Genomic DNA, 24,707 nt, shown 5'->3' on the forward strand with positions numbered 1-24,707 from the left:
GCTCTGAAGCACATAATGGCCTATTCCGTTCATTGGGTGCCATATGACAATGCATAGGTTATGAACTCTAGCTACACAGTTGTCAGCAGAGACCTCTCTCCACTACACAATATACTGCTCAATGGGGAATTCTTCTAACAAAGGGTGTATGCTATTCCTGCTTATAATGGTAGAGGAAGAGACTTCTACACTGAAGAAGAACCATTCACATGACCACTACATACACCCTCAAGGTAATATCGGCCTAGTCACCTGTTTAAAAAAAATATATTATTTATTTATTTTATTTTTTAAAGTTCCGTCATTCTTTACAACAGATTGTAAACTTCCTCTTTGATAAAATTAATAGGGTATTCCCAACTAAAATATTTATGGCATGTCCACATATCCAATAAATATCTGATAGATATCATACTCCCATTCAGAGGTGGGACCTGCATCTATCAGACATTTATGGCATATCGGTCAATATGCCATAAATGCTGGTTGGGAATACCCGAGTAACTATTACAGAAATCTAGATCGCTTTAGCGGTTACTATGGAGCATATAGCAAACCTCCGTAAAAAGGAAAGTTTTGAAGCATTGTCTGGGCGGGATGTTGTCCTAGTGATGCTTTGTAATGTATAACTCACTACCTGTGCTCCAAGTCCTGTTTTGGTTGGGGGGGGGGGGGGCATAGGACATGTAAAACTTTCTTCTTTTTTATAAAGAGGGGGCTGGATTAAAATGAATCTACATACGAAGCACATTCCAGGGCCACTAAGTATTGTTTATGGCTGCTAAGTGGATTGAAGTCCAACAGCAGCTGTCACATAGTTGCTTCACTTAGATTTCTAGAATTAGGTTGATCTATACAGAAGGCGTACTTTTGAAGAAAAAAATAAGCAGTTGTAGACCGTTTCCTAAACTGTAATATGATTATGAAAAGTGTATTTTATGTATACCTTGCACTGTAGAATATCAACCACTACAGCGATTTTCACCCTTAACCTGCTGCTTTAGTATTGAAAGCAAACATGAAGTCACAATCCTGGGAGGTCTCAATGAATTTATAGTGAAGTTTTATGGACCACAAGGAAGTAAGTATTACTACTGCTATTAACTCCTCTTCCAGCTATGGTCTTGGCTGTTCACTTTAAAGAAAAAAAAAAATGAAAAATTTGCTAAGACTGTTACAGAAGATGATGCGGTTTAGTGATCGGATGCTGCTACTCGTTGTTCAGTCACACGGTGCATCATTTTATTCTGTTAGCCAAAGGCAGAACTGGAGATTACAGGGAAAAGTATAGTTTTTGCATTTTGATGGAACTTTTTTTTTTTTCAGCTTCGCAATGTGATTGTTTTATAATAAATGTCATAGTGGCAGTTGGGCACGATAGTTCTAAAATTTGCCAAGTTTATTAAAGATGTGCACTGTTTTGGCGCACAACATTGGTGTATATGTGTAGCTGTAAGAATTTTTTTTTATTTAACGTGCTGTTTTAAAGTTATGCCAGTTGAAACCATTTTAAAATTTTAGCCAACATGTAAATTCATGCACCCTTTAACACTATTGATAATTCTCCCTCATTAGGTCAACATTGTTATAAGCCTTTTGCAATAGTGCTGTCTGTGCTCATTCAATTCTGCACATGCTCAGTTGCTATAGAGGTTACTGACATGCCACGTCTTGTATTTATAATGGACTCCAGCTATATATATATATTGTATCCTATGGCCTAGACAGAGAAAATTAATGTATAACGCAAAAGCCAGTGACCGCTCCTCGATACGTGAAAACATAGTAATTCTAACTACGGAGTCACTACTAAAGTATAAAAACAGAAGCCTTGTGTTATCTGGATTCTAAAGTCCAAAGAGTTTTCTGGGGTCAAAACCTACAATAGTCTGTACTGGTTAGCATTGCTGGATCTTTACAGCATTGCCAACAAGACAAGGTTGCTGTAATCTAAGTTTGGGATTTTTCAACACACTACCCGCTTTACTTGATCAGCACTAAAATGTTGTCTGTTTCTGGCTTTTAGGCCATGTTCACACAGAGCGGATACCCTGCTTATCCGTCCTGGGCTCCGCAGGGAATTCTGGTAGAATAACCGCAAATTGTGGTGCCGTTTTTCGTCCGGAATGTCCACTGTGGAAAACTGCACGTAGAAGAAAAAAAGTTTGCTTATGTAGCCATGACAAAACGTCCCTCTGTCGTCCTGCAGGCCGGCCTCCTGGTATGACCTGTCGTCCCATATGACCACTGCAGCCTGTGATTGGCTCCTGCGGTCACATGCGATGAAACGTCTTCCCAGGAGGCCGGTCTGGACGAAGAAACAGATTTCTGGGTAAGCATAAGATTTTTTTTATTCCCGAGTTGCATTTTTTGCAGCAGAATCGCTACTTTTCTGCTGAAAAAACCGCAACATGTATTTGTTGCGGGTTTTACGTCCCCATTGAATTTAATGGGGAAAACCTGTAACAAATGAGCAGCGATCACGCAAATACAATTGACATACTGCGGATTAAGAAAACGCAGCGCAGACCAATTTCTGAGCATTTCTTCCGCTCAGCATTTATGCAGCGTGTGGATGAGATTTGCTCAAATCTCATCCACTCTGCTGCTACTGTATTATGCTGCCCATATTCTGCAACGAAATACGCAACATGTGAACTTACCCTTAGAAGGCTTTTTCCAGTTAACGCATCTACATTTAGAATTACGAAGTACTCCCATATTTAGTTATTTCTGCAGCAAGCACAAAATCTGCCACGTATGCAGAAGGCCTTACTGTGGGTACACTTGAAATAGAAAAACAAAACAAAAAAAAGTCTTTGCAGGTCACATGCATATAAAAGAGTGTGTGAGGTTTGTCATTGTTAAACTTTTCTGCATCAGGCCTGCAGTTTATCCTGGAATGACTAATTTTTTTTCCCGGGCGGCCTTTAGCCGCTTGCAGGGAAAAAAAAGCGGCGTGTCCTTTCTTGCCGCAGCTTCCGACTCTGACCTCTCATTGACATCAATGGGAGGCAGAAAAACCCTGCTGCGCTAGTTTCTGAGCATTTTTTGTGGCGTGTTTTGCTAGCAGTCCTCAATGGCCTCAAGCGAAAAATGCAGCGATAACAGCAGCAAAAAAGCGCAAGCAGGTCAAAATCTGCCTCAAAATTTATGAAGGGATTTTGAGGCAGACTTTTTTTTTTTTTTTTTGCCTGCAAAAAGCTGTGTGAGCAGGGCCTATGTTTGACCACACACAACACAGTAGCAGGAAATGGGCCATAATTGCTGATGGAAGTTAGGAAGTATATGAAAATTTGTTCACAATATCGGACATCTAACATCCCCCGTGAATTAGTTTTGTATATCAAACAAAGAACCAAAAATACCCAACATTTCCACAGATTGTTTATTAACTTACACATGTGCCACATTCCTCCTAATGTGTCTGGGAAGCTTTAGTCCTACTTACTTTTTTTTCTGCTTTATGGCAGCACCATATGAAGGTGGAGTGTGGAAAGTTAGAGTGGACCTTCCAGATAAATATCCTTTCAAGTCTCCTTCTATAGGTGAGTACTACTCATTTCTTTTAAGCTTGCTAAAAATGTTCTGGTTTGGTCATCTAAGATCTCACTAAATCGGACAAAATGCAGACATTTCACCCTACCAAGGCCACTTTATTCACATGGGTCTCTACATTAACATTTTATACCTGTTCTACAAGTGACTTGCCTTTTTGGAGTCCTACAGACCCCAATTCACTTTGAAGAAAACAAACAAAACCTCATAGTTCAGAAATGAGACTCGCCCTGCCATCAAGCTTTAACTTCAAGACGCCTGGGACCTATGTCGGACGTGCTCTGCAGATTAGCAAAGTCAAGTTCAATACGCAGTAAAAAGAAAAACTAGCACTCAACAATACACTATATGGACAAAAGTATTTGGGACACAACTCTTAATCATTGAATTCAGGAGTTTCATTCAGTCCCTTAGCCACAGGCGTATAAAATCAAGCCCCTTGCCTTTACAAACCTTTGTGAAAGAATGGGTCTTTCTAAAGAGATCACTGAATTTCAGCGTGGTACTATAGGATGCCACCGTTGCAACAAGTCAGTTCCTGAAATTTCTTCTCTCCTAGATGTTTTATGATTAACTGAGTGGTGGTATTGCAAAGTGGAATCGTTTAGGTACCACAGGAACTCAGCCACAAAGTGTCAGACCACATAAAGCTGAGGCACATAGTGCATAAATGTCGCCAACGCTCTGCTGACTCAATACCTGCAGAGTTCCTCCTCTGGCATTAACATCCGTGCAAAAACTGTTCAAGAGCTTCATGGCATGGGTTTCTATGGCCAAGCAGCTACATGCAAGCCTTACGTCACCAATTACAATGCCAAGCATCGGATGGAGTGGTGTAAACATGCCACCACTGGGCTCTGGAGCAGTGGAAACGTGTTGTGTGGAGTGATGAATCACGCTTCTCTATCTGGCAGTCTGATGGACGAGTCCGGGTTTGTCGAATGCCAGGAGAACGTTACCTGCCTGTCTGCATTGTGCCAACTGTAAAGTTTGGTGGAGGGATAATGCTGTGTGGTTCTTTTTCAGGGGTTGACCTAGGGCACTTAGTTCCACTGAAGAAAAATCAATCTTAATCTGTCAGCATACTAAGACATTTTGGACAATTCTATGCTTCCAACTTTGTGGAACAGTTTGAGGAGGGCCCTTTTCTGTTCCAGTATGACTGCTCCAGTGCACAAGGCAAGGTCCATAAGAACATGGTTTAGTAAGTTTGGTGGGGAAGCACTTCACTGGCCCGCAGAGAGCCCTGACCTCAACCCCATCAAACATCTTTGGGATGAACTAGAACGGAAATTGTGAGCCAGGCCCTCTCATCCAACATCAGTGTCTGACTTCACAAATGCCGAAGAGCGAGAGAGGTTTTAGCTGCAAAGGGGGGACCAACTCTATAATAATGCCTATGGCCTTAGAATAGGATGTCATAAAAGCTCCTGTAGGTGTAATGTGTAGGTGTCCCAATACTTATTTTTTTCCCATATAGTGTATATACAATTCCTTATTTTCTATTTATTTTTTAAACTTCTTTTTATTGAACATTTTTTCCAAACAATTAAGTTTGTGGGGAAAACAGAAGGAAAGAAGGGAGGAGGAACAATGTAATACAATCAGCAGTCCAGAGGATCAGTTAGATTTCTAGTAAGCACAAATTACACCATCAAGAAATTGATGTAACTGGCCAAGCAGGATAAATAGAGAGTGGGGGGGGGGGGAAGGAAATCAAAATAACTTTCAATCTTTTATCTTGCTGTGCTTATAAAGGAAACAATGCAGATGAAACACTCACATTTGCTGTAAGTTATAAGCAATTCCCCACCCCAGTGAACTTGAAAAAGACAAACCTGAATCAGGGATGGAGGCGTCTGCGGGAACCAGTCCACCGCACACATCCACCCCAACAGAACCCATCGTATCTATGCGGGGACAGGGGAGAAATAGTGAGGACATGAAGGAGCATGGCTCTAGCCCACACCAGACAAACACCAGGATCCTGACAATATCTTACACGGGTGCGTTCCCCAGGAGCACCTGTTCGTGGAACCAGACCATTGGTTCAAAGCATTTCCGCATTTGAATGTTTTGTGGGAGTAATGCAATGAATGTTTCCCATGTTTCAAAAAAACTGTTTGACCTGCAATTCCTTATGGAGAGAGGCCTCTACCCAGTCCATTTTCAAGAGATAGGATAATTTATCCAAGAATAATTTGAAAGGTAGGGGCTGATTAGCAAGCCCAGTTTGTAATATGGCTTTCATCCCCGCCGCTGCCACATAATGCAACAATTTGTGTGCCCCGAGGGAACACCCGTGAACTTCAGGGTCCATGTACCCAAACACCGCCCACAGTATCCTATCAGGGACAAAATTAGTGAGGTGAGTAGTAGTGAATGTGCGTATGCGAGACCAAAATGTACGAATGTGCGGGCACGACCACAAACAATGGTAGAGATTGGCTGCAGGTGCCTGACATTTGAAGCAACACGACGATTCATAGATACCAATCTTGGAGTCAAATACGACCTATGGGCAATCTTAAGTCACATTTCCAGAAAACGGGCAGAGGGAAGAAGATTATGTGCCTGCTCTAGAGCCGCCAGTATCGTGGTAGGGGTTAGAGTCTGAAGAAAACTAAAATGATCGATGGGTAACTCGGGATATTTAGAGCGGAGTTCTGAAAGTGTAAGTGCCCTATGTTCGTCCTTGTGTACAAGCTGTTTTAGGTAGGTGATTCCTAACATGTGCCACCTATGGAAAATTGCCCGTGGATTACCATCCTGAAAATGATTATTACAGATTAGTGGCAAGTGGAGAGATAACAACATAGGAGAAAGCTGGTGTAATGGCGACGGATTTTCTGCCAGGCTTTCCAAGTGGCAAAAAGTAGCGGGTTAGCTCTGGTCTCTACAGATAAACCCTCATATGGGAGGTGCAGAAGTCCCGACAAAGCCCGTGCAGAAGTCCCGACAAAGCCCGTCCAGAAAATAGTCTGGAATCCAGATTGTACGAAGTATAATGAGACGTGCTCCCAAGCCAGTCCGAGACATAACGGAACAAGGTCGCCAGGTTGTACTGCCTAATGTCGGGGAAATGAATGCCCCCATTGGCTCTTGGTTGTTGTAAGATCCGGTAGGCTATATGGGATCTCCCCCCCCCCCCCCCCCCCCTTACACACACACACCCCCTGTATAAATAGTTAATGCGTTTTTCATCTTTAGGGGTGAGATATATTGGAAGGGTATGGAAAACATATAGAAGACGAGGGAACTCTTTCCTCTTAAGTAGATTGCCATATCCAGATGCTTTAAATAACTCAGAGTCCCAGAATGAAGCATGCCGCTGACATCTATGCGAGCATGCTTCCGTGGAGTACAGCAGAATACCTGCTGCTGAACTAAATATCGCTGGCATCCCTGGCCAGAGTGACCAAGCTACAGACCCCTGATGATGAGTATTGAAACGCGTAGGGTCGGTTGTGAATAGGAATTTTTTAGCATTGGGAACACTAGCATTGTTTGTATACCTCAACACTAGGGGCTTCCGGTGCGGTTATCACGGACTCTAGTGTGAATTAGGGTCAAGACTATTGTTATGCCCATTTTTCAAATGCTGATTCCGTATTGATATTCTTGTTGAACACTGAGGTATAGGAGGTTCACAATTGAATTAGAACTCAGTGTTTATTATTTAATACGTTTTTATACACACGGTGGGGCTTTTTATTTATTTATATATATATATATATATATATATATATATATATATATATATATATATACATGCACCTACCTACTCTACGTCATACAGATACATATTCATTACATTGCAGTACCTTCTTACTTGCACCCCTCGCAGTGAGGACGTTCTTGAATGTATTGAATGCATCCTATATTGATGCTTGCATTTATCCTGTAGATGCCAGTCATGTTTTTGGGATTCTTAAGTAATAGATACTACCTTTATTATTTCATATGGTTGCGCCAATGCATAAACGCAATAAAACATGGTTTGTAAAGATCATTGAAATAGGGTGACAGATTAAGCTTAAATCATTATGATCATTCAGACCATTTAGCCCCAATGCCTCACATTTTAGTCTCCGCTGTGCCTCTTGTTTTATAAGTATACTGGGTCACATGGGAGGAGCACACCACATAAAAGGGGACAGTTATCAACACCAAATGTACAATGCACACTAGTTAGTCAGCCCCTCATAACAAAGTGAAATAAATGTGAAATATACGCAGAAAAATTCTAATCATCAATATAATATGCATTTATCAGACTTTGTGTTCCCAAATACATTATCATATTGTTTAGGCAGTGCAGTTAACATTTATGGCCTTGCCTTAGGATAGGCTACCAATGTTCGGTGGGGGTCCGACTTTTGGAACCCCCATGATCAGCACAATAAGGGGGACAAATTGCAGTATCATGCACACCCACTCACAAGGATGAGCCTCTGTTGGTTACCCCCACCATATTACATAGTATAGGGCATCAATGTTATAGTGCCGGAGAACCCTTTATTTGTCAAATCTAAGCTTCTAAAATAGTTTTACTTTTCTTTTTAGGATTTATGAACAAAATATTTCACCCCAACATCGATGAAGCGTAAGTTACCTTTGGAATTCTGTAAATTCTGACAAAGTATTTGCAGAATAATTTTAATTGGTGTGTGTGTGTATACAGGTTTTCTATCACTATGCATTGCTGGTGTCAACTAAAGGCTGTTCATAACCAATAATAAGTCTACCTTCATCACTTTTTTGGAGTATTGTGCTCTTCCGGCAATGTCTAGTGGTCTGTATTGAGGATTTAAAAGCTTGTAATATATGTACAATAAACACTCCTCCTAATCCAGGATTTATTTGATGTGTACTATCACATTTTGTCACTATTGGGGAGATACTTTTTGCACATATTTTGACCTTTTTTTTTTTTTTTTTTTTTTAATAACCCACTACCTTGGTTTTTCTTGGCAGTTTTAAGTATTTAAAGTGCAGTTTGTGACTATATGCATATACTACATAACTTCATTATATGGATTCCTGGGTTTTGTGGCTTTCAGATTATATACATGCCTTATTATAGCCCAGAGGTTCATTCACAATTCTTCAGACTTTAGAGCTGAAATCTCAGAGAATTTCTTGCCTCTGCAGGGGAAATGTGTGGTTGGCTGCAGCTTGCCTGATGGATGACTATTGATTGCTGGGAATTTTTGAAACTTAAACCCTTTTAAAGGGGTATTCCAATCATTAAAATTGATCACCGGTCCATGAAATAGGTGGTATATGCTAAATTGGTCCTTTAAAGGGGTTTTCCAGGGGCACAACATTTTTGACCTAATATTCTTTGTAACTATTTAATAAAGTTCCTAATATAGAGTCTGTATTAAATCTGAACAGATTTCTTCCTATTCTCCCTACCTCTGCCCTGCCGGAAATTCTGATTTTCATCTGTCCTTTTTTTTTTTTTTTTTTCTTCTCGACGCAGGCTTGTGCACGAGAGTTAAAGTATGTTCACACGGCTTATTTACGGACGTAATTCGGGCGTTTTCCGCCTCGATTTACGTCCGAAAATGCGGCTCGATAGCGTCGGCAAACATCTGCCCATTCATTTGAATGGGTCTTACGATGTTCTGTTCCGAGGGTCATTTTTTTTACGCCCCGCTGTCAAAAGGCGGGGCGTAAATATACGCCCGCGTCAAAGAAGTGGCTGTCACTTCTTCAGACGTTAAATGGAGCCGTTTTCCATTGACTCCATGGAAAAACGGCTCCATTTACGTCCGTAATTGATGCAGCGAAAAAGCGCCTCAACATGCCATGACGGCTGAAATTACGGAGCTGTTTTCTCCTGAAAACAGCCCCGTAATTTCAGCTGTAACGGACGCTGCCGTGTGAACATACCCTTAGAATACACACAGCCCTGTGTCTATGCCTCACTGACCTACGTAACGACACAGGGCTGTTCTTTACTAATTATTCCGCCCCCTCTGTGTGTATTGGCCCTCCCCACTAATCCTCCCTTCCCCTTTAGTTTATCCCGCCCACCTGCTTTATCTGAGGTGCGGTCACAGAATCCTATGACCGCACCTCAGATATTTTGTGATCTCCATCATACCTAAATATATGTACCCCGTGTGTGTGTGTGTGTGTATATATATATATATATATATATATATTAATGCTATTGAATTGCAATCAAAGAATGAATGGAGCGGACACTGAGTAGGCTGTGGACAAATAGGATGCCTCAAACCAGGGACTACTGACGTACACCCGGGTTTGAGGCATCCTATTGGTCCACGGCCTCAATGTTCATTTGCTTGTACTTGAAAAAAGGTACGATTTTCTTTGTGTGAATGCTATTACTCAGTGAAAATTGAGGAATCTCATGCACGCAAAGAAAATTGTGCTGCCATTGAAGTACAAGCAAATAATGAGCGAACCGGACATTGAGGCCGAGGAGCAATAGGATGCCTCAAACCTGGGTGTACGTCAGAAGTCCCGGGTTTGAGGCTTCCTATTGGTCCAGTCTCAATGACCGCCCCATTGAATTCTTTGATTACGCCTCAATGCCCGCCCCATTTGCCTCTTATTAATGGAACTCCTCATTGCTCGTGCGCTGCACGGCCTGAGAAAGTGTCCCTGGAAAACCTCTTTAAAGGGTAACTAAACATTCAACAAACTTCTGACATGTCATAGTGACCTGTATGAAGTTTTGATGGGTGGGGGTCAGAGCACATAGACCCCCACCAATCGCTAAAACGAAGCGGCAGATGTGCTCGTGTGAGCGCTGAGCCGCTTCGTTTCTATTCGTTGTTTTCCGGATAGCCGATGTATTGGAGTATGGGCTCATAGACTCATAAAAAATTAACAGATTTTAAGCAGCTGAGCGCTCACCCTAGCTCTTCTGCCACTTCGTTTTAGCAATTGGTGGGGGTCTCGGTGCACGGACCTCCACCAATCATAACTTCTGACATGTCGGAAGTTTGAACGTTTAGTTACCCTTTAAGCTGTTTCTATCGTACGAGCGTAATCTGTTCATGTCAGTAGGGGGAAAATGTTACATAAAATCCACAAGAATCTAATGAATTGTGGTTTGACAAAAAACAAAACAATACAGTCCTCAACTGCATAGTGTGAATTGGATTTTCCACTTTTGCAATGTTGTTCTCTCCACAGATCAGGTACGGTGTGTCTAGATGTTATCAATCAAACCTGGACAGCTCTATACGGTGAGTTTCTTTGTAAGAAATTGTGCTAAAATAACAAACATTCTCTGCTTCATGCGTCCTTTAAAACTATTTATTTTCAATCCAGAAAGAAAAATATAGGGGGACCTCTTGGTAGTTACACATTTGTATTGCATAACTACTAATTGACCCGACTAGAGGTGAAGCTCTGTTCGATCTGGTCAATGTTCGTAAAAGCCTTGGTAACAATGATCACAATATAGTTATATTTTACCTATACTATAAAAAACAAACACAGGCTGGGAGGGCAAAAACACTTAATTTTAAGGTGGTCAATTTCTGGGAAGAACTAATGTCAAATAACGGTACAAATGATAAATGTGAGATTTTAAAATAGACTTTGGGTAATTATAGTGCAAAATTTATTCCTATAGGTAACCAGTATAAACGACTAAAATGAAATCCCACATGGCTTACACCTTCTGTAAAAAGGGCAATACATGGCAAAAAAGGGCATTTGAAAAATACAAATCTGAGGGTACAGCTGTAGCCTTTGTAAATTATAAAGAGCTAATAAAATCTGCAAAAATACAAAATGAAAGACGGGTGGCCAAGGATAGTAAAACAAATCCCCAAAAATTCTTCAAGTATGTAAATGCAAAAAGCCAAGATCTGAACATGTAGGACCCCTAAATAGTGGTAATGGGGTGTTGGTCACAGGCAGGGGTGTAGCTAGCGGGGGCAGGCAGGGCCCTGGGCACAACTAGGTGGTAGGGAGGGGGGGGGGGGCGCCGTAAAGCAGCTGATCGCTTTAGGAAGAGCCAGGAGTTCATGCAGCGGAGTTCTGACTGGGGTCTGTGACGGCCAGGGAGTGGACCAGTCCAGTCACCTGACCTCACGCCAGTGACATGAGGTCAGGTGACTGAACTGGTCCACTCCCGGGCTGTCACCGACCCTAGTCAGAAGGACCTTCGCCGCTTGACCTCCTCGGCTCCTCCGGTAAGTCACGTCAGGCAGAGCAGAGAGTGGTAGCGGTAGACTACTGCTCGCTGCTCTGTTTACAGTGTGGCGCTATTTACAAGGGGGGGGGGGGAGAATGTGCCGCTATTTACATGGGGGGGGGGGGAGTGTGGCGCTATTTACAAGGGGTGGGGAGTGTGGCGCTATTTACAAGGAGTGGGGAATGTGGCGCTATTTACAAGGGGGGGGAATGTGGCGCTATTTACAAGGGGGGGGAGTGTCGCTATTTACAAGGGGGCTGTGTGGTACGATCTACAAGGGGGCTGTGTGGAGCTATCTACAAGGGGGCTGTGTGGAGCTATCTACAAGGGGGCTGTGTGGGGCTATCTACAAGGGGGCTGTGTGGAGCTATCTACAAGGGGGCTGTGTGGAGCTATCTACAAGGGGGCTGTGTGGAGCTATCTACAAGGGGGGCTGTGTGGAGCTATCTACAAGGGGGGCTGTGTGGAGCTATCTACAAGGGGGGCTGTGTGGAGCGATCTACAAGGGGGGCTGTGTGGAGCGATCTACAAGGGGGGCTGTGTGGAGCGATCTACAAGGGGGGCTGTGTGGAGCGATCTACAAGGGGGGCTGTGTGGAGCGATCTACAAGGGGGGCTGTGTGGAGCGATCTACAAGGGGGGCTGTGTGGAGCGATCTACAAGGGGGGCTGTGTGGAGCGATCTACAAGGGGGGCTGTGTGGAGCGATCTACAAGGGGGGCTGTGTGGAGCGATCTACAAGGGGGGCTGTGTGGAGCGATCTACAAGGGGGGCTGTGTGGAGCGATCTACAAGGGGGGCTGTGTGGAGCGATCTACAAGGGGGGCTGTGTGGAGCGATCTACAAGGGGGGCTGTGTGGAGCGATCTACAAGGGGGGCTGTGTGGAGCGATCTACAAGGGGGGCTGTGTGGAGCGATCTACAAGGGGGGCTGTGTGGAGCGATCTACAAGGGGGGCTGTGTGGAGCGATCTACAAGGGGGGCTGTGTGGAGCGATCTACAAGGGGGGCTGTGTGGAGCGATCTACAAGGGGGGCTGTGTGGAGCGATCTACAAGGGGGGCTGTGTGGAGCGATCTACAAGGGGGGCTGTGTGGAGCGATCTACAAGGGGGGCTGTGTGGAGCGATCTACAAGGGGGGCTGTGTGGAGCGATCTACAAGGGGGGCTGTGTGGAGCGATCTACAAGGGGGGCTGTGTGGAGCGATCTACAAGGGGGGCTGTGTGGAGCGATCTACAAGGGGGGCTGTGTGGAGCGATCTACAAGGGGGGCTGTGTGGAGCGATCTACAAGGGGGGCTGTGTGGGGTGATCTACAGGGGGGCATGTGTGTGGCACTATCTACAAGAGGCTGTGTGTGGCCTCTTTAATTTAATTTTTGTATTAACTACGTTATATAACTCGCTTGTAAAATGTAGAAATGCTTTTATGCACCAGTTACACAAAAAAAAAAAATTGTGAAAAAAAAAATTACACCTCATTGATTGGTGGAGAAAGCAAACATGGCGAGGTTGAGGGAGATGTCGGGAAATAAGTTGGGGGGGGGGGGGCGCCGCCAATCTGAATCATTGCCCGGTTGCAGGAGAACCTAGCTACGCCTCTGTTCACATCGGATCAAGAGAAGGCAGAGTTACTAAATGGGTTCTTTAGCTCTGCATATACAAGGGAAGAAAGAGCAGCTGATGTAGCCGGTGCCAGTGCTGTTAATATATCAGTTGATATACGGAATTGGATGAATGTAGAGATGGTCCAAGCCAAGTTAAATAAAATAAATGTACACAAGGCCCCGAGACCATATAGTTTACACTATAGAATTCTTGAAGAGCTTAGTTCAGTTATTTCTGTCCCCCTTTTCATAATATTTAGAGATTCTCTAGTGACTGGTATAGTGCCAAGAGACTGGCACAAGGCAAATGTGGTGCCTATTTTCAAAAAGGGCTCTAGGTCTTCCCTGGGTAATTATAGACCAGTAAGCTTAACATCTATCGTGCGTAAAATGTTTGAGGGACTATATACAGGATTATGTGACAAAAAATAGTATTACAAGTGACAGCAGTCGACTGCGTTATTGATTCCGTCGTTAAAACTAAAACCTGCCGGAATGGTGACGAACGGAAACCATTAGCAATGTTTCCGTCACCATTGATATCAATGGTGACTGAAACGTGGAAGCTGTGGTTTCAGTTTGACTTTCCGTTGCGGGATTCACTCGACGGAAACTTCCGACGGAACCCTGGAACGGAAAGCCAGCGCTGATGTGAACAGGCCCTTAGATAATTTCCTAGAACAAAATAATATTAGCTCCTATGTGCAGAAATGTTTCCCTTCCCATTTCCCATACCTTGGTTGAACTTTATGGACATGTCTTTTTTTTTTTTTTTCAACCGTACTAACTATGTAACCATGGGTGGTAATTGAAGTTGCCAAATCGTGTGATCATTTATTTATATGATCTGGATTGTCGAAAGGTTATTTGAAGAAAAAAAACTCTCAATAAAATCTAATTCGTAAAGTAATGGGACTTGTGGTGTTTTAATTTTCCTTTTTTTTTTTTTTTTTAAACCTCCGAGTTGTTAGTATTGCATTTGGTATAGGGATGCACAATGCATCGAAACTTCTATACTGTTTCGATACCGTGCACCCCCAAACGGTTCAATACCCTTATTTCATTTATTTCGATACTAAGCTGTGCGGCCGCACAGCTAAGTATAGTAACACATGATTTTATGAGAGCGGGGCTGCGACTGTGTAATACAGCCATTGCCCCGCTCCTGAGTCCTGACAAGTGCGCGCTGTCAGGATGATGCGATGCGGCCAGCGGCACTAATGAGCGGCGGCACTCAAGACAGAACACTGCAAAACACCCCCATGTTCTGTCTTCAGTGCCTGCGCCGCCGCTCATTACTGCAGCGCCGGCCGCATCACCTCCTGCTGACCACGTGCGCACTTCCTGTCAGGAGTGGGGCAATGGCTGTATTGCACAGCCGCAGCCCCACTCTATAACGGCAGAGATCAGAGAAACCTCTCATCTCCGCCGCTATTCTCCTGAATTATGCTATCAAAGCGGTCTGCAGCATTCAAGGGAAAATGAGAATGGGGGATGCGCATCACAGGAATCCCTGTGACGCGATTGAGGGACATACCATATATGGCCAGACAGCCCAGGGTCCATTGAAGGACCCCAGGACTTTCTTACCATTTTTCCTGTTAGGGCATACTGAGGTATGTCCTAACTACTGCCTGTGTACTATCCGTACGCAGGCTAATGTACTGCCATATAGATATATGCCAGTACATTAGTTTAAAAATCATGTAAAAACAAAAAGTAATATTAAATTAAACAAATACACATAACTTTTTTTTACAATAAACATTAAAATAAGTCTGAAAGCATAAAATATACACATTCGGTATTGGCGCGGCCGTAATAACCTGCACAACAATTTTCTAGCGACATTTTATGATGATTACGCTGTAAAAAAATAAAATAAAGTCTATCGTTCACTTAATGTGAGGCACGAGGTGTGATGAATTTAACCTGCATGTGACTTGCATTAATAGTAATTAACCCCTTCATTTACCTTACACATTAACCCATTATGACTGAGAAACATGATGTGGTTAACTACTATCAATGTGAGGCACATTTACAATTCATTGCACCACGCGTCTCAACAGAAAATGGAAGAACTTTTTTTTTATTTTTATTTTTTTATTACTGTTGGCAAAGTATCGTTTTGGTATCGAAATCGATACCGATACTTTGTGCAGTATTGCGAAGTCCAAATTCTGGTATCTGGACATCCCTAACTTGGTATGCTATTGACCTCACCCATTTTTCTTTGTCCTGCACATATATTTAAAGGTGAATTCCATGTCTCCTGGCATTATTTTGAGACCCCCAAACCCTCTTCTCAGGAGAAACCTCCAACACCATGTTTGATACAAAGCACCACTGAAATTGTTGGGAATCATACTGACAGATATATCTGAAATACTTTTTTTCTCTTTTTATTTCAGATCTTACCAATATATTTGAGTCCTTTTTGCCCCAGCTGCTGGCCTACCCTAATCCAATAGATCCACTTAATGGAGATGCTGCAGCTATGTACCTGCATCGACCAGAGGAGTACAAACAGAAAATTAAAGGTAAGTTTGCATTTATAAGTAATATGATAGTAGTAGTGTATCTCCATGGGAATCTGCAGCAAAATATGCATGCGTCACATACAGATTTTGGTGCTGTTTTGCCACAGAGTTTACTCTATGTATTGCAAAGGATGAAATCTGCTGTGAAAATTTACAGCATTTCACAAAAGAATGAGCATGCTCTGATTTCTTCACAGATTTTTTCCCGGTAAGTTTGTATAGGGTTTTGTTTCGTGGTTTTGACTATAAAAATCCTCAATCAAAGAGGAGGTTAGAAGCATATCGCTCAATGACCAAGGAATGGGATATTGATCAAGGGCGGTCACTGGGGATGCTAACTGGGTTTGTGTCGTATAGGAGTGTTGATCTATACGAAGTCCAGGTACTGCAAATAGTGTCAGGGATTGAGCAAGGCGTTCTGATCAGTCGCTTTTCCTATGGGTTTTGATGATGGTTGGCGTTTCCAGGTGGGATGTGCTTCTCCGCTCTCCCACTTCCACGTGAAGAATATGCTGTGGGCTGTACCTACGAGAGGTTGGAGAGAATGTTGCTTCACTTTAGGTGCATGTGCTGTACGCATGGAACCAAGACGGCAACGGGGAGGATGTGACCTGTGTGGCTGGCTTCCACATGCACTGACTTTTACAAATGGAGTGAAGACACTTATATGGAATTACAAAGCTCAAATAAACCTTTTATTAAGGAGATGGTCGGCCCATGGTGTACGGTATGTGGACTTTGATGCACGATAGAGGTCTGAATATGGACTTTTTATAGAATAAATGTTATAGATTATAATGGGGATGTATATAACATGCTATAATGTGTATATTGTCATTATGTAGCTATGATTACTAATTAGTAATGTGGCAGAATTGTGGCAGATTTTTGGTGTATTATGTATTTATTGTTTACTACTGGGACTGAAGTTAGCAGGGAACACATGATTTGTGTATTTCCGGCTGTCCCCATGTACAGATCACTGATTAGTGATCTAATGGTAAGTCTATATTAGATCACTTTTACATTAACTGTACATCGAGACCTGCAAAGAGGCAGGTAACGTGTGCTCTCTTCATTCCCCCAAGAAACCAGCTGCTACTTCTGTATTCAGGGGTCTTCTATGACTGGGAACTGATTTCACTTCCCTGCCACAGTACAGGATCGCACGGTCAGGGGGACAGCCCAATTCTGCCAATGGCACTACTTGCAGGACCGCACAATGCCATCAAAGGCAGCATGTAAACTTACATGGGGCGAGAAGAGGTTATTTAAAGATAACGTTTTATTCATTGGAAATCCGTTGCAGCTTTTAATTTATTTACCAAAAGCAGGTGATCTTCGTCCTCTTGAGGACGTCACCGTTTTTAGCCTTTTAGGACATATTTTTTTTAATTTTTGCATTCTGAGAGTCGCATCCTTTTTTTGTTTTTTAACTTTTCTGTTTTCTTCTTTGTGTTTTCTTGGAGTCAAAGGAAGCCCTCTTCTTTTGTTTTTATTTCCGTGATGGGAGTTGTCAACCTCGGACCCCCTCCCCGCAAGTCATTGCATAGCCACAACTGTTCGAACCTTGTGATCATAGTACTAAAAATATACAAAACAATTGTTCTAGGTTTAGTTTTTAATACAAAAACATAAGTCATATTCAGTTTATCTACAGCAATGTCTATATTATCATAGATTATATATATATATATATATATATATATATATATATATATATATATATATATAGTTTCATGTCCAATGCACATTGGTCAGATCTATGTAAACCAGCGTACCTCCGATTATAAATTTTCCATAAATCAATAGTACAAGCGAAGATAAAAAAAACTTTGTAATATATCTTATTAGAGAAAAAATGCTTCTTTCTCCACTTAGGCTATTCCCCACCCCCTATTTTCTTAACTGTTCAGGTTACAGCTGCCCATGGAAGTCTATGGAGAGGGGAGGGGGAGAAGGAAACAGGAGATTAGCTGCTAACAGTCTCTCCTATATGCAACATACAGACAAGACTCATTATACAGCAGAAAGCAGCACTCCAGCTGAGAATCCAGCACTGGGGTGAGGTAGTAAAACACTTACTAGAAGCAGCATAGAGGCCATTACACAGCCAGTAGCAGTGTATCTGTAAATCCAGCACTGCGGTTGACAGGTACTTACTGGAAGCTGCAGTGTCTGTGTTTCTCTCACTTTGGCCCCCCTCCCCTCTCCAGAGACTTGTATTGGCAGCTGTAACTTGATCTCATTGGAGCTTAGTAACCTTATTCTCTCTGCATCACTGCTCTACGGATTCTATTAGTGAACAGTTCAGAAAACAGCTAGGAGGAAAGGAGACCGATAAGTGGAGAGAGGCATTTTTCTCTTATAAGATCTATTACAAGTTTTTTTTACATTCGCTTCTACTACTATTTTATGCAAAGTTATTAATAACAGAAGGTACACTTTTTAAAGGGTACGTGCACCTTTTTGTCCTTCCTTGCATAAAAACATGTCTCTGCAACTGGAAAGGTTCAATTTAGATTATTGTTGGATGATATGTCTTTAAAATTATAAGATCTCGCAGATTGATCATCTTTGACATGCATGATTGTGCAGATGCAAGTTTAGAACTCTGTGTAGCATATTCATTCCCTCCCTTCCTTCTCTTAATGCTTTGCCCTGTGTGCCTCCTTGTCACATTGACATGAGTGTGCAACCAGTAATCCCTGGCAAAATACAGTTCGGAAGTTTTCAGAATGTATAACATGCAATGTGTACGCAAAAGGCCCATTTACACGGACCAATGATCTTATCTTCTATGCAGCCTATAAAATCATCGTTGTTGGCAGCACATCTTCCTGTATAAGCAGGGAATGTGCTGCTGTAAGGGGACCGAAAATGCTGTAAGGGGACCGAACAATCGTATTAGCAATCATTATTCCCCATACAGTTTGCATCGGCCAGTGTAAAGGGCCTTTACATAAGCGCAGATCGACTTATTGGCAGAAACCTGCCTGTGTAAAACCATCCTTTAAAAGGGTTGTACCAGAATTGATGATCATGCGTGCTGCCACTCCAAAGTCTATGGGAATGACTGAAACTGTGAAGTGCATCTCTCTGCTGTCAGTCCCATAGATATTTAATGGGTTCAAGCTTAACCACCGCTCCATTTAAGTTCCTCCTCGGGGGGGGGGGGGAGGGCATAGAGGAGGAATGTGGGTTCGGGATGCTCGTTCTCTCGATCGGTGAGAGTCCCAGCAGTGGGACCTTCAACAATTTGACGATCACCTGTCCTGTGGATAGGTGATGAGTGTTGATTCTGGTATGACCCCTTTAACACTAACGTGCACTGACCACAGATGTCTCTACAGTCCCCAGGAGTTAGGTTAGCTAGTGGGGGGTAATAAGTAAGTACAGGATCAGACTACGTACGGCTTTGTTTGTAGAATGTTGATACGTGCAACAATTGCCTTAACGTAGTGCACAAAGCAATACAAATAAATTCCAAGCCGAACAAAACCGTTTCAACAATAACCGTCCATATATATCAACACTAGAAATAGAAACATATATAGACACAATATGGTCCATGAATACTCAAGAGCACTACAAAAATACACCTCGTGAATTACTAGTATGTAAATACATAATCACTAGACAAGGGGTACAGATGTATAAGTGACCAGGATCAAAGATTCAATTTAGGTCAAGTACCAACCCGTGTTTTGCATATTGATCCCCCAAAAGACAAACCACATACAGACACCCCGACACGCGTTTTCGCCATCAGCTTTTTCATGTTTGTATAGTAGCTGTATTATAAGATATTCCGGTTTACAAGCAACTGATTACAAAGTTTCTTCATTTTATTATTTTAGATGCATTCTATATTTTGATCCTTCACATAAACTATATGGCCAAATGTATGTGGACACCCTTCCTAATTGAGTTCTGGTGTTTCAGGCACACCCTTTTCTAATAGCATGGGTCATCGTGAAGGGCTCAGCGACTTTAAATGTGGTACTGTCGTAGAATGCCCCCTTTGTCTCAAGTCAATGTGAAATTTCTGATCTGCTAGGTCTGCCCCATTCAACGGTAAGCTTAATAATTCTTAGGTTGGGTTCCCACAGTGCAGATTTTGCAAGCCAAAACCAGAATTGGATCCAGGGGAGCAGACCTATAAGGCCTAATTTATATATTTAGGATCCCTTCCTGGTTTTGACTTAAACGCATGCAAAATCTGCAGCAAATCTGCACTGTTGGAACCCAACCTTAAGTGGAAGCATGTAGAAGTAACCACTTAGCAATGAAGCGGTAGACCATGCAACTCACAGCAAGGGCCTGCCGAGTTCTGAAGCACGTGGTGTGTCAAGATCTCCTTTCCTTTGTTGCAGTATCAAACTTTTTCTGGAAGTGACCTCCGCACAAGAACTGTTTCCCAGGATCTTCATGAAATGGGTTTTGAGCAGCTTCACACATGCCTGGATGCTGCAACTGGACTCCGGAGCAGTGGAAATGTGTTCTCTAAATTGATTAATCATGTTTCACGAACTGGCAGTCGGATGCCAGGAAAACGCTACCTGACCAAACGCATCGTGCCCAAAATAAAATTCAGTGGAGAAGGGATAATGGTCTGAGGCTTTTTGTGGTGTTCTTTTTCAGGGTTTTGTCTAGGCCCCATATTTTCAGTGAAGTGTTAAGTTAATGCTACACAAAGCAAGGTCCATAAAGGCATGGATTGATGAATTGGGTGTTGAGGAATTTGCGTGGCCTGCACAGTGGCCCTGACCTCTACCACATAGAACACCTTGGAAAATCTATCTACGAGCCAGATCTTCTCATCCAACATCAGTGTTTGACTTCACAAATGCGTTTCGCTGAAAGGGCACGTACTCCCGCAGACACGCTAAAATCTTGTGGAAAGCCTTACCAGGAGAGTGGGGGCTGTTCTAGCCGGAATAGGGGCCCCAAGTTTAGATTAACTACCATGTTTTTTGAATGGGAGGTTCAACAAGCTCATATAGGTGTGAGGGTCAGGTGTCCACATCCTTTTGACCATATTATGTATATCGCTATCATCCAGTTTTGTATTTGGCATGCACATGTGTTGTAATGAGGTCTTCTCTTCAGAACAGGTCCTGCAATTATTGTTTTTGTGTTATTGAAATGACAAATTTCTTTAGAATGTAGGAAACCGGCAAGCATGTACTATATTGATGCTGTATTTTTTTCTTTTTTTTTTTCTTTTAAATGTCTAGAGTACATCCAGAAATATGCAACAGAAGAGGCGCTTAAAGAACAAGAAGAGCGCACGGGAGATAGCTCATCTGAAAGCTCAATGTCTGACTTCTCAGAAGATGAAGCCCAGGACATGGAGTTGTAGTAAACGCAATCTGCTTTTCGGAAGCGAAAATCAAATACAAAGACTTATTTCCTAACCCTGAGAAGCAGACTATAATATTCATATTTAAACAAAGCAATTTTTTTTATTACTAAACAAGGTTTTTATGAATAATAGCATTGATATATCATCACCCTTTAGGTCTTGATTTTCCTGATCATTTTGCAACCCAACCCAATGTGCATAGCGTATGCCCCTTTCCCCACATTCCATTTTGGTAGCTGTGTGCATGAGTTGAGCAGTCCAACGTTGTACGCTACTTGAACTGAGGAAAAAGACCACAAATATAGCAAAAAGCAACAAATAACAATTCTGACTGCTGTGATACATAGTTTTCAAGTAGTGTTGTCCTTTTTATCAACGCCCTGCCAAGTGGATCATGCCTCGGACTCTGCTGGAATAGTACATTCTCCAAAACCGTATGGTGTACATTGAGGCAAATTGTGCACAAGGGGAAAAAAAAACCTTGAGATTACAAACTTCCATGGAATGTGTGCTTTTGGGGGCACCAGTTGGTGTTGCCCTTGCCCCCCCCCCCTTTTTTTTTTTTTTTAATTCAAATTTAGTTTAAAAACCAAAAACTTAAAATAGCCCTTATTAATGGGTTTCATACATGCCCGTGTCAGTTTTTAATTACAGTTTTTCCTTTTTAATGTTGATTTATCACCCTTCAATGCCAAGAGGGTTGAGAATATGACAATGTTTAATTTGCTAGTATGGTGACGTGCTCCATCTTGAAGGAATTTATTCATTTGGAGATAGGGTTTGGGGGTGTGCAGAACCAGTGGTGAAGTGACCCATTGCTATTGTTTCCCTTTAGAGAAAAGAGGGTGGTGAATTGTATGACTTAATTTACTTTCAAATATAGAGACAACTTCAAATATGTGTCATATTATTCATGGTTTTTCAGCTGGCGTTTGTACTGGTGTAGCTAAAGGATTTTTACGTTCCCTTCCATTCATCATATTAAAGTAATTCCTCTGCAATTTAGTATGCTTTTAAGGTCTACCATTCAGTTAAGCCCACAATAAAGAAATATATGCTCACATTCCCAAATACATGACATATTTTTCTAATTACACAGAATTTCATCTTGGAATTTAGCTTTTAAAGTAAGTTTGTCCCATTATTCAATCTAGATATTTATGGGCAACTTTAGGGTGGATTCACATGTGGCATGCTTTGTTGCAGATATTTCATCTGAATAGAACTTGCAGATACTCCTGCTGCAGAAGCATCCCTATTCAGGTGAATGTAACTGATTTTCAGTTGCAGAAATTTCTGCAACAAAATCTGCTGCATGTGAGTCCACCTTTTAGGCCTTATTCACACAGTGCAGATTTTGCCAAATCCAGAAGCGGAGAGACTCTAACAAAAGAAATTTATAAATGAATGCCTTAAAGTGTAGCTAAACTTTTGACAAAGTTCTGACATGTCATAGTGACATGTCAGAAGTAGGAATTGGTGGGGGTCTGAGCACTGAGACCCCCACCGATCACTAGAACGAAGCAGCTGAAGCGCTCGTGTCCGTTCTGTTTTTTTTGTAAAGCCGATGTATCGGAGTACGGGCCCATAGACTTTCTATTGAGTCTGTACACCGATACATTTATTTCCGGAAAAAGCCGAACAGACACGAAGTGGCTGAGCGCTCGCATGAGCGCTTCAGCTCCTTCATTCTAGCGATTGTTGGGGGTCTCAGTGCTTGGACCCCCAACAATCAAAACTTCTGACATGTCACTATGACATGTCAGAAGTTTGTTAAACATTTAGCTACACTTTAAGGTTTCGTTCCTGGTTTTGTCTTAAAAAAAAAAACTGAAACAACTTCTTTAAACCTGCACTGTGTGAAAAAGGCCTTAGAACTGTCTGTTCTTTCTTGTGGTCACTGGGAATTACCAGTTAAAGCATGACTCCAGTGAAAAATAAATACCTTAGATTCTCATGGACATTACCTATTGTGGAGCCTTTCCCTTCAAAGCTCCGCTATTTGTGCTACATCCCTCTCTGTCTGCCTAATTCACAAACCGGAAGTAATTGTCAGCAACAGATACATTGGTGATGCAGCTCTGTCCCAGTCACTCTGTCTGCAAGCCTCCAAGCTCACGTTTCACACTTTTTCCCTCTAATGTTCACACGCTTAACAAAACGGCTGTAAAATACTGAGCTGTTTTAAAGGGAAAACCTCCTCTTATTTACAGCTGTTTTTATGCATCAGGTGGTTTTTTGATGCGTTTTTTACAGACATTTTTGGAGCGGTTTTTCTATTGAGAAATGTTTTTCTATAGAATTATTGCTCCGAATTAATCTACTCGGCAGTCCTATAAAATTGTAGAACAAAGTCATCAACAATGTTGATATATTCCAGCTAAATGCAATTTTGTTCCGCACATGGTTCTATAGACCATTTCTGAGCAAATCAAATATAGCATCATGTCAAAATTTACCAAATGATGTGTTAGGTGTTTAGGTCTGTTTCAGTTGGGCAGTTTATTTAAATGTGATCCTCTTGTTTGAAATAAGCCACATTAAAAAGGATGGTTGTAGACCGTGTTAAACAGGTATGGTGTGGTGCACTTTAAAGGGAATGTGTCGCTAGAGATTATTTTTATTTTTTTCAGTTAAACCATTAGTATTTAAGTGATTACACATTGTTTTAATTTTTTCACAAGTCTGGAAATATTATAAATTAGATTCTAACTTATAATATTTCCATGTGCTGGCCACTAGACGGAGCAGTTCCCAAAATTGCAGCATTGTCACTGTGGTAAATCAACCTCATTGATTTATGCTGCAAATTTGGGGTGGACACTCTCCTCTAGTGTCCTCACACAATCCCCCCTCCCTTCTTCTGGCTAGTGCCAGGAGAAGGAAGGGTTTCAATGTCTTCAAACCTCCTACACCGTGTGCTGCCATTTTCTGAGCGACTGCACAGTTCTAGGAGGATTACTGCCATTTTCTGAGCGACTGCACAGTTCTAGAAGGATTAGATACAGGGCTCAGCAGACAGCATCACACAAACATAATACACACATCATACACAAACATAAATTACCTGCTCCTGCCGCCTCCGCTCCTCTTCCTTGCGTCTTCGCTTTGTTGAACATATGGCCGGAAGCCACGATCGGAAGTCGTCATCTTACTGTCCGGCAGCGGCTTCCGGTCCACATGAAAATGGCTCCGGATTTCGCTCTACGAACGAGCTTTGTATTGGTCTGTGTGGGAGCAGCACGTGCGCCGTTCCCACAAAGACGGCACACGCAACTGAGAATGGAAAGGCTCCCGTTCGCATTCTCTATGGGGTTGTATGTGCCGTATTCCATCTCTATGTGTCGTTAATCGACACATACAGAGATGAAAAAAAAAATGGCAGAAGTAAGAATACATTAAAAAGTAAAACATGAGAACACAATTAAAAAATTTTGGGGAAAAGATTA

General features: G+C 42.2%; 1 protein-coding gene across 1 annotated transcript in view; it reads left to right on the plus strand.

Moving 5' to 3' along the window:
* UBE2H (ubiquitin conjugating enzyme E2 H) overlaps positions 1-22,154 on the plus strand; it is a 56,518-nt gene extending 34,364 nt beyond the window's left edge. The window contains exons 2-7 of the mRNA XM_075857532.1: positions 1,005-1,081; positions 3,474-3,548; positions 8,125-8,164; positions 10,738-10,790; positions 15,762-15,890; positions 21,131-22,154. Of these exons, the coding sequence (XP_075713647.1) occupies positions 1,005-1,081; positions 3,474-3,548; positions 8,125-8,164; positions 10,738-10,790; positions 15,762-15,890; positions 21,131-21,255 (499 nt within the window). The 3' untranslated portion in view covers positions 21,256-22,154. The remainder of the gene's footprint in view (positions 1-1,004; positions 1,082-3,473; positions 3,549-8,124; positions 8,165-10,737; positions 10,791-15,761; positions 15,891-21,130) is intronic.
* Positions 22,155-24,707: the final 2,553 nt, after the last annotated feature.

This window comes from Rhinoderma darwinii, chromosome 3 (genome assembly GCF_050947455.1).
Source record: "Rhinoderma darwinii isolate aRhiDar2 chromosome 3, aRhiDar2.hap1, whole genome shotgun sequence".
Lineage (NCBI taxonomy): Eukaryota > Metazoa > Chordata > Amphibia > Anura > Rhinodermatidae > Rhinoderma > Rhinoderma darwinii.